Source organism: Gavialis gangeticus, unplaced genomic scaffold (assembly GCF_001723915.1).
Source record: "Gavialis gangeticus isolate Ggan-Ray unplaced genomic scaffold, GavGan_comp1, whole genome shotgun sequence".
Classification (NCBI taxonomy): Eukaryota; Metazoa; Chordata; order Crocodylia; family Gavialidae; genus Gavialis; species Gavialis gangeticus.
In genome coordinates, this window is record NW_017729016.1 from 15403843 (window position 1) to 15414777 (window position 10935).

The 10935-nt window shown below is 45.9% G+C and overlaps 1 protein-coding gene across 2 annotated transcripts in view; it reads left to right on the forward strand.

Moving 5' to 3' along the window:
• Window positions 1–681: 681 nt before the first annotated feature.
• Window positions 682–10935, forward strand: part of LOC109294512 (cytochrome P450 2W1-like) — a 13376-nt gene continuing 3122 nt past the window's right edge. Inside the window, exons 1-8 of one of the 2 annotated variants that reach the window (XM_019512913.1) lie at window positions 682–1264; window positions 4198–4384; window positions 5450–5599; window positions 5698–5855; window positions 6010–6183; window positions 7769–7910; window positions 8751–8935; window positions 9780–9921. In XM_019512913.1, the coding sequence (XP_019368458.1) occupies window positions 1067–1264; window positions 4198–4384; window positions 5450–5599; window positions 5698–5855; window positions 6010–6183; window positions 7769–7910; window positions 8751–8935; window positions 9780–9921 (1336 nt within the window). In that variant the 5' untranslated portion in view covers window positions 682–1066. The remainder of the gene's footprint in view (window positions 1265–4197; window positions 4385–5449; window positions 5600–5697; window positions 5856–6009; window positions 6184–7768; window positions 7911–8750; window positions 8936–9779; window positions 9922–10935) is intronic. The other variant, XM_019512914.1, reaches the window with a different exon arrangement.

Sequence of the window (10935 nt, forward strand, 5' to 3'; positions counted from 1 at the left end):
TATATAGCTGAGGAACCTTGGACTATTTGTTTTCATTTCCTTTGCAAGGTCTAACTTTCAGCAAGTCTCATTTTATCTTTGCACTTCCTGCCCTCCACAGCACACCTTTCTTTGCTGATCAATCCTTTTTTTAATTCCTTATAGTTTCTTTGCTTACTCCTAAGACCTTTGTTGAAGTGGTTATTTATCCAGTTAGCTATGAACTCCCTTTCCCTTCCCACACAACTTTTTAACCCTTGCTTGGGATACAGTTTCCAGATGGGAACTTGCACCTTTCAATGTGGAGGAAGCTTGGGAACGAAGTCCTCAAGCCTCTCAGTGCAGTTGTTTTTAATAGCTGGCTCCTTTACCTTCCCAAGTTTGCCCAAAGTTTGTAGTTATAGACCCACTTTCAGTTATCCTCCCATTTCATTTGAACTAAATACACAGGATCACTCCGTCCAACTGAGTGACTGTGACTGGCTCTTCTATAATCCTCCCTCTACTTAGCAACACCAAGATTAGCCCTTGCTTGTTTAATGACTATTTGGTGAAGAAATAACTGCAATTAATAGCAGCATTTGTCCTCTAACGGATAACTGGAAAGTTAAAGTTTCCATTAACGATAAAAGTCCCGGTGGTATTTGTAGCCCTCAAGACATTACTGAGATCTCTTTCCATATCCACACCTGACTTTTAGGTTCTCAGGCAAAATCCCCTCTTCCTTATGCCACCAAGGTGCCTGGAAGGTCATGCCATTGCTCTGAGATCTTGTGTGGACGAGATATAGGAATGCTGAGCTCCATTATCCCACGTACATATGCCTGTACACACATGCAGGGGTTTGTAATTTGAAACCATCTTAATTTCTGGACAGGCTTTGCAAACTGCTTGGACCACATTCTCTCAGGTGTTTAAAGAAGGTGGAGTGTGGAGTATTTATTAGGTGCTCTGTAAACCCTAATAAGAATAGAGCGCTTGTAGCAATCTCGAAGAGCAAACACGAAGCCAGCTGCTCGCAACTGAACTGTGCCACCACGTTTTGATTGCTTCTGGTCCCAGAAGCCAGATTACAACTAGACCAAAAATGGCTTTTTTAACATCATTCATTTGTGATCCTGCACTAATTTGTCTGCTGTGTGCGCTTGTATTATTAGGGGCTCTCTATTTTTCAACTGGCTCTAACAATTCAGCGTATAAACTGCCGCCTGGTCCATCTCCTCTTCCGATCATTGGCAACCTGCATTTGCTGGATATTAGAAGGCAAGATAAGTCGCTAATGAAGGTAGGATCAAAACAAAACCAATACCCTTGTGAATTTTGAGACGGTGTCAGCTGTATCAGTGCGAACATTTGTTTTAATTTGAATTACATTTCAGGGGTGTACAACTTGCATTGTAACATTTTTTCTTGACGTTTTCTAGCAACTGCCCGAGTTGATGCAGTGTCATATATGAGTGATTAAACACTGAAAAAAGGCCTTGGGTAATGTGGGAGTTTTTCATGTAAGCTTCATCGGATACATGAAGTATAGAGCACTTACAGAAATTTAAATACTAATTTGACAGCTCCCGTACCCAGGAGGCTTTTAAGGTGCTGGCAAACAGCTAGCATGAAAAGAAAAATTACTAGGGAGAAATAAGAGGAAATAATTACAGACTTCCAAAAACACAAAAGAAAGGGCAAAAGCCCCATGTCCTTGGGCAGCATTTTGCCCCATTCTTAACCAGGCAAATGCTGGTGGAAAGCAATGGGTCAAAATTAAAAATGGGCGGAACATTTTTGTCAAGGAACTGGAATACATACCTAAGTAAGCCTTTCTGCTAGCTTGTCCTTAAATACCATTTATCCTTCTTTACCAAGAGCAACAGCTCTGGCATGTAAGATGATGCTGATAAAGGGGTTGTCAGGTTAATGTCATTCCAAGACCTTCATGCTTCTTCAGGTGCGGGGGAAAGTTTGGGTAAAACTTCCTCTCCTTGCTCTGGAAACATCTGTTCTGCTCAGGCAGTTGTGCCAGGGAGCGGGGAAAAAGCATGCCCGATACGTAAAGTCCTGGTCCCGGGCTGGGTGTCCCAGGGCCTGCAATATTTCACAGGATAAATGCATAAGCGACAGCAATAGGAGAGCTGCATGGTGCGTACTGGTCACTACCATGAGCCATGTCTGAGCACATGGACTAGAGAGATTGCAGGGTCTGGTGGGGGCTGGGCCCCTCACTTTCCCTTACCGCTACATGGCTGCCGTGTTAATTAATAGGCTGTGGAGAAGGCTGCACCCTACGTCTGAAGCTGAGTTATTGGCAGTGAATTATGTAACGGCCACACACAGGGCTGTAGCAACAAAGTTTGGCACCTGGGGCAAAGCCCACAGTGGCAGCCCGCCCTCGCCCTGCGCACAGATCCAGGCGGTACATGCCCCCCCGCAATGCTTGTCTGGGAGTGCACACAGCGGTGGGAGCCACCCTTTCCCATGCCCCCCCAAATGAGCCATTTGTGGCTCCATCCTGTGCCCCACCCTGGCTGGGCAGTGCCAGTTGGCACCCTTTTGCTTCAGTGCTCTGGAAGTTGCCCTACTTGCACCCCCCTTGCTACAAAACTGGCCACATATCTGCCTTGGACCTCCCCTCCTCTGCCCTGGACCACCCCCAGCCTTTTCTGTGCAGCTCTGGAGCACTAGTTCACAGCATGCAGGCAGCACGTAATGGCTTCCTTCGCAAACCAGAGTATGTTAAAAGCCAGTGCAACCACAGCAGAAGCAGGTAGGAGCCAAAATTTCAGCCCTCTATGCTAATAGCTTGGGTTATTCCATAATCTAGTATGAAATGGCTTGTAAATTCTCACTGTGTGGAACATGAAGGTTAGCTAGAGGGGTCACATTCTCATCCTCTAAAAATGCAAGACATGTAGCAGCAGATGCACACACCCTGCAATGCTGGGATTCTTCCTCCAGGGAATTACACAGAATGCCTTAGCAAGCATGTTTCTTCACCAAATAGGAGCAGCTGTCTGGAAGTACTTGGAAGAAGCCAGTTTTCATCCCCTAAAGCAGATCTTGCAGGCAGTACTAGCTGCCACTGTGTCCTTGGGTGGGAATTTGGCATTGGAGCTTTCAAAGTACTTTATTTGCTTTTCACAGTGTTTAATACCTAGCTCTTCCTGAAGGAAAATCATGGCTTGATTTAGCTGCATAGAGCTTGCCTTGGCTGTGAAGCAGTGAACGAAATGCCCTTCCTTTTTCTTAAAAATAAGACAGAAAAACCTGAAGCATCTTCTCTGGTGCAAGATGGATTTCACAGGGCATGTCTACATGTGAATTAATGCACTGTAATTAGGGCTCATTAAGTTTAGTACTGTACCTATAATAACAGGTACTAACTTAATGTGCTGTAATTGGCTCTACTGAGCAGTAGCTCCGGTGCACGACTTTTAGGTGACACTAATGCACAGTAGACTAGACTAATTAGCCCATTAGCATGGCTTTTGCTGTGACATGCTAATGTGCAGTAGAGTTAGTCACTGCGCTTTCAGCATTTCGTGTAGATGCTCCCACTATATTCATAAGGCCCACATGCCAAAGTCTCCAGTTTGACTTCTGTACAGAGGCTTGATTCTCTGCTGTCCGGCATCAGGGTCAGTTGTTCACATCACTGCAACCCAGTTCAAGGCCTGTGTCAAGTATTACTATTCAGACACTTCAGCACAAGGCAACTGAGATCCAGAGGGCTTTTGTAGAAGAATGAGACGTGTGTGGTTTATCTTGAAATGAGTCATGGTTGCTTTAAGACTTGCTTTCCACTTTGCACGGCAATGTCTATCTCACCTCTGTCTTCCTTCTGTTCCTCTACTTGCTTTGCTAACCAATCCTCATCCTTTAACTCTGGGTGCATTTGTTTTTCATTAACCTTCTTCCCAACACAGAAACCAAGCTATTAACCTGCAGACCTCACCGCCTAGGAGAACCCATCCAAGAGTCTCTGCTGACTTGCCATTTTAACAGCTGCTCTTCAGCTACCCATCGTGGCACTTTTTTCAAGTGTAATGCCTTTGCAGTCATATCTCATGGCCTAGCATTGGTCCTGAATCAAGAATGGGCATCAGCCATGTTCTGGATTGTATTTCAAATGCACTGGCATGGTCTAGAGCTATTAAGAGAAAATCAGTGCTTTCTTGATGTGCTCTCTCCTGCTCTGACCATAAACCCTGGCCTCTGTTCTAGCTTGGAGAAGAATATGGGCCGGTGTTCACCCTCCACTTTGGGTTCCAGAAAGTCGTGGTCCTGACTGGGTATGAAGCTGTAAAGGAGGCGCTGGTGAACTTCCCAGAGGAATTTGTAGACAGACCTGCTATCCCAATATTTGAAGAAATTCAGCACGGAAATGGTACTGGTCCTTGGAGAAATAATGGTGGGAGTTTCAAAAATGCTCAGCATCGGCATAATTTCTGCTCTCATTGACTCCTCTACAGAACACGTATGGAAATCCCACCCTAAGGCTCTATATAAGCTAAATTGACATTGAAAATCTGTCTTTCCAGTGGCTCACCAGGGTTTTCTCTGTGCTAATTATGCTGCAAGCAAGTTTGGGTCCAAATAACATCCTAGCTGTTAGAAGGGGAAGAGGAAGAATTTGTAAAGGCCGGGTGGCAGTAATACGCTTGGAAGTAGGAAGTCAATGAAAGTAGGTGCCTACCTGCCCCGGGTTTGTTTTAAAACCTTCCCTGAACTATCAGAAGAGCTACGCAAACCAACCCTTCCTAGCAACCCAGGTCTCAATGAACTGGCACTTTCTGCAGGGGAAAAAATGCTGTGTTAGAAAATTCCCAGCTAGAGCAAGCTTCTATGCACCAGTAGCTCCTCACTATATCTTTTTTACAGATATCCTGCCTCTAAGTAATATTTTTCTTCCCTTCCCCTTGATTTGTTTTTTCATTGGGTAACAGTGAGTTCAGCTTCCAGAGCCATGATGCAGGGGGCTCTGCCCATCATGAACTGAAAGCACAGCTATCTATAGCCACGTTCAGAGTCAGCATACAGATGGGAGAGATATCAAACATGACCACATAACTATCCTTCACTGGAATCAAGGAGTATTCTGAGAGAATTGAGGTGGAAAGTTTCCATTCAAATTTGAACTCAAGTGTGGGGAAAAAACAAGAGGAGATAAAATGTTTTCTAAGACATTTAGAGAATGGGGAAAGAGGAAAAAGATGGTGTGAGGAAGTCACAGATTCAGCTGTCCCCTGTTAGACCCTATTCCACCAAATAGCACTCCATCAAGTCCAAAATGGTGGCACCTACTGGTGAGAGAGGCAAAAAAACCCAACCCATTATGGGTTTTCTTCCTCCTGGAGGCATAGCTGGGCCTGTGATCACAGTTGTTATTTTTTTTTTTGTCTCCCCTCTACGTCAGTACCTTGGGCTGGCGCCCTGCTCACCCCCGGCTTACTTGTGCTACCACTCTCTCCTGTAGGTGTGTTCTTTTCTACTGGGGAGCTATGGAGAACAACGCGGAGGTTCACCATGTCCACCATGCGCAATCTTGGCATGGGGAAGCAACTGATGGAGGAAAGGATCTTTGAAGAGCTTCACTTCCTCACCGAGATGATCAAATCCCACCGAGGTGAGCCAGGGAGCAAGAAGGTTAGACACTGTATCATCATGTCTGGAAAGGACTGCTGCATGGGGCTGATACTGATGCTTTGGTTGTTCCCATCACAGGCGAACCTTTCAGCCTAAGATCATTTAACATTGCTCCAACCAACATCATCTTTCTTATGCTGTTTGGGGAGAGGTTTGACTACAAAGACCCAATGTTTCTCTCTCTGTTGAGACTCATAGACGAAGTTATGAACCTTCTTGGCTCTCCATACTTGCAAGTAAGTAACCCTGCCCATGTGGCCAATATTTTCGTACCCTGGTAAGTTACTGCACTCGTGGGCCATTCTGTTTCCCCGGTGTCTGGGTCCTTTCTGCATTGTACTTACACTGTAAAACAAAGTGCTAACACATTTTGTGTTTTTTCTGTGTTAGTTTTTTAATTTCTACCCACTCCTTGGGTTTTTTTTAAAAACCCACAAGATTTTGCTGAGAAGAATAGAAGATGTGCGCATCATTTTAAGGAATTACATCAAGGCAAGCAAGCAAGACATCAATGAGAACAACATAAGGAGCTACATTGATGCCATGGTGTTCAAACAGGAAGAGGTATCTGACCGACTGAATCCATTGACAATCAATGTTCTCCACAAAAGCAAGTAGCTAGATCCTGGTATTAGTCATAGCAGGATCCTTACTGAAGTTCATGCAGTTACCCAGTGTAAATGAGATGAGAAACCCCTTCCTTACATTTGCCATAACTTATGCCACATAGGCTCCTACCAGATTTAGATGAGAGAACAAACTTCACTCTGTTTTTGAAACCTCCTTTATAATCTAAAGTAAACTGTTGGTTCCTACAAGCCAATAAATGGTGTTAAATGTTGGTTAACTCTGCCCCTCTGTTTACAAGAATACAGATATCAGTAACTGATTTCATTATCCTAAAACCACTCACACCCTTATTGAAACTGAGTCATTATATCACAACTATAGGTGCTAGACATGTTTTTTTTCCCCCTCCATATATTATCAATTTAGTTAAGATGATTGGCATATGCCCAGCATGATTTTTAATACAGACTAAACAGTTGAGCTCTGAGTTTCTCATCTTTCAAGCTGGAGCTGATTCAGCTGTGCACGCTGAGTCTTTGAGTCACTCATCTGGGACGGGATTCAAGGTTCAACATGTTCTGATAATCTGGTGTGAAGCCTCTTTGAACTCCCTCCTTCATGCCAACACTTTCCTCCAGCTGGGTGGTAGAGGGATGCTCCGTGAGCGGGCAGCTGTGGAGGAGTTTTTGGGAAGCCTGATGTAGTTAAACTTGACTCTCTGACTGCACTGAGATGGGGACAGGCTAAGTCCACCCCTTGCAAACTGAAGTACACAGCTGAGTCTGTGAGTAGGATCCAAAGCTCTGCTCAGCACTGCAGTTGATTAGAGATGCACCAAGGACCCAAACCCAGCATCCAAATTCCCCACACTTTTGGGGGAGGTTTAGCTCTGCCTTCAGTTCGGAACGTCATGGTGCAGACCCAGCTCTTCATTTGATTCCCAGATGTGGGAAAGCATCTTAAAACATGATGGCCTAAATCCATGGTTGTTTTTAGGTTCAGGGCACCCCTCCACTCCTTTTTTGAATGTGGCAGCATCCCTGTTTGAGGACACTGCCGCAATGCCTCAACTTTGCTCAGTGATCCTCAGCTGGGTGTTGCTGCCACCAGTTAAATGTGCCCTGTGTGTCTGCAATACAGTCAGCCGGGGAACACACATGCGCATGCTCCTGAACACACAGACCTGTGTGGTCAGTCACCTACCATTATACTCGAAGTGCTTAGCTATTTCTAGAACAGTGGTTCTCAACCTTTTCAGACTCAAATCACTCCATAACTTTTGTGAATTGAACGTCCCCCATTTCAGGAATGAATTTACTTACTACAGTGCTTACCTCCTTGCAGAGGATCTGGACAGCAGGGTTAGGGCAGTAGCCAGGCAGAGACAGGCCTGAGCCTGCACTTATCTCCTCACACCTTGCTTAGCTCCTCACTTGTCTTCTCACACCTTGCAGCACCCTTCAAACAACCCACCATGGTTGACAATCACCTGCCTGAGTGGCATTTCCCAAGCTTGCTCAGCTCTGATGCCACCTGGTCAAAGTACTTTCAAAACCAAGTTAAACTTGTGTATTTAAAGGAGAAGAACAAGAAGGAGAGCCCCTTCCATGATGAAAACTTGGTGGCCTCCATACTCGACCTGGTGATGGCTGGCACTGAGACGACTGCCACAACATTGCAGTGGACCATCCTTCTGATGATGAAATACCCAGAGATTCAAAGTGAGCCACAGACTGGGTCCACCCTGCCTGGCTGCCTGTAGACATGCTCATTGGTGTTCTAGCTGGAATATGAATGAGCAGACACGATTACTCGACTCTGCTCTGTTTTCTAACTAGAGTATGAATGAGCAGACGCGACTAATCGACTCTGCTCTGTGTTGTAATTGGAAGGCTCCAGAGTTGCTGCAGCATCACGTGCATTAAGCTTCCCCCCTCCCCACTGCATTTTAAAATGGCTGCAGGGGCACATTAACTAAAACTCATTGAATAAGCTTTAGTTAAAGCATCCTGGAGTCATTTTTAAATGCACAGGGGCTTAATACACATCCCAGTGAGGCATTTTGGAGCAGCTCTCTGGGAACCACTCTAATTAAAATGCACCCTCCCCCAGCACATGTATAAGCAGCCCTTGTGTTTTGTTGCACTAAGAAAGGGGGAGGTTTGGCCTGGATGAGTACATGCAATGCTGCTTGCAACAGCATCCTGTCTCCTTACTACTAACTTACCATTATTTATAGTGCAGTTGTGCTACCAGACCCATCCATAAATGAGGACCCCACTGTGCTAGGGGCTGTATCAACACATAATACAAATATAGCCCCTTCACCCAAAGACTTTCTAATCTAAATGGATTAAGCCCCATCTCTGCCTTCCACTAAACTGCTCTGCCTCCTGGAGACACCTGCATCAGGAGGGGTTGTCTAAATGGAAACAAATGAGCTGAACTACAGAGAGGACTGAGCAGATTAAGGAAACCAGGGTTGGGGGATTCACAATAATTTTTTGAGGGAGAGAGAAAGGTCTGGAAACGGGGCAGATAGATCTTGGGTTTACTTCCAGAAAAGGTGCAAGAGGAGATTGGAAGAGTTGTTGAACCAGGAAGTCGGGCCACATATGAAGACCGGAGAAGGATGCCCTTCACTAATGCAGTGATACATGAGGTGCAGAGGTTTATCACCCTCCTGCCACACGTCCCACGGTGCACAGCTGTAGACACACATTTCAGAGGCTACTTGCTCCCCAAGGTATGGATAATCTTTCTAAAAAAGGATCAAACATAATTCCTGCTTGTTGCTAGCAAGTATAACCAGAAACATAGGCACTAAGAGCCACCCTTACAGTGAGTAATTCCTCACTCTGACTGTAGTGGAGCTGTTTGCCAAGCGTGCAGGATGTCAGCCTTGACTTATGGCTTCCAAAGCAGCTCAGAAGAGTTAGGTGCACACCTGTCATTGGCTATATTGCTTTGAAAATCTCAGCACATGTGTACGCTGTGCAAAATTCAGTCAAACTACTCAAACACGGCTGGCAGAAACCCAAGCCAGACCTTGAACTTGGCATATCCAGTATGACGGAGTGTCTGTTAGGTCACACTCAGGTTCTGATGAAGTCAGCAGCAAAGCTCCTGTGCACTTCAGTGGGCAATCTGAATCACATAAGGAAGCATGGCTTAAGGAGTAGGGCAAACAGTGATGAAGAGGAGCTATCTAGACTTCACTGATTCCTAACGAGCAAGCTCTGCAGCCCTTTCTTGCCTGAATTCCAGATACAATCTCACTGCTCTAATGCGTATGTGGTTGGCAGGCTTAGAGCCTGCTCTAAACATTACTGCTCTTACCTATTATTAGTGTTGTGGTAGCATCCAAGAGCTCTACCTAGGGCCCAAGACCTCATTGTGCTTGGCTCTGTAAAAAAAAAAAAAAGAAGAAAAAAAACCAGAGGTCTTGTCATACAGAGCTCTGAGCAATGTGTCCGAGGGCAGCTCTTCAGGACAGGAGGGCCAACTCACTGTCAGAGGTTTAGGAACTTATAGAGACAAAGATGCACTTTTACCCCTGCTGATGTCTTTGCCTCATCTTTGTGCCCCAGGGAACAACTGTGATCCCTTCGCTCACTTCTGTGCTGCTGGATAAAACTCAGTGGGAGACACCATATGAGTTCAATCCCAACCACTTCCTTGACGCCAATGGGAAGTTTGTAAAGAAGGACGCTTTTCTGGCTTTCTCCTCAGGTAACTGCAAGGAACAGACGGCACCCAGGATTCAGGACGCTCAGTACAATTGCTACTGATCAGTGCCCTATCCATGCAAGAGTTGGACAGGGCACTGACCAGTAGGTACTTGAATTTTACTTCAAAAAGGGCTAACCCATCAAGTGAAACCAATGAATATGCAGCAGAACAGTGGCAGTGTATAGGGGGTGCACACGCACCCCCTGAGAGTGCTGGTGCACCCCCTGACCAGCTGCATGCCCCACTTAGGTGATGGGCAGGGGGGCAGGTGGGACCACCTGTGTCCCCCCCTCTTCCCCCCGAGCACTGGCTGGGTCATGGGAGCGCTGGGTGTAGTGGGAGCATGGCCACTCACAGTAAGTTGCCGCGGGGAACCCCCCCCCCAGTCGGTGAGATTGGCTGTGGGGGGGACCCCCCTCTGGTCACTGACTGGTTGCTGGGGGGGCACATGCCCCCCCTAAGATGGCACCAGTTGCCCATATAGCAGAAGAAGGTCTAGAAGCAGGATGGGATGCAATGCACCCTGTATTTAGGGCTTTCATTGTGAAACCTTAGTTCTAGGAGCTGGATTTGCCCCTGTGGTTGTCTGACAGCCAGAACAGGGGAAGTCCTTGACCACTCCTCTCCTACACTAAGCAGCAAACTACCAACCTGTTTCTCTCAGGTCATTACACACTTGAGATAAGTCTTTTAATGGCAGTCTTGACCATCACCAGACATTTCTAGGAAGTAATTAGTTTTTTTATGGAGGGGACATACAAGCTAGGGTCTAGAAGAGGTGACTACATACCAGGGAATCTGGGTTCTTATGGCTGTCCCACCAAATCACTGCATGACCTCAGGCTAGTCACTTAAATCACTGCAGGCTTCCATTTCAGCTGCAAAAGAGAGTGAAGAAGAATACTTTGTCACAATGGTGTTGGGAGGCTTTGTTAATGATACATTTGCAGAAGTGCAAAATATACCACTAGCTTCTACCTTGCCTCTCTGCATTGATGTAGCCACACACACACA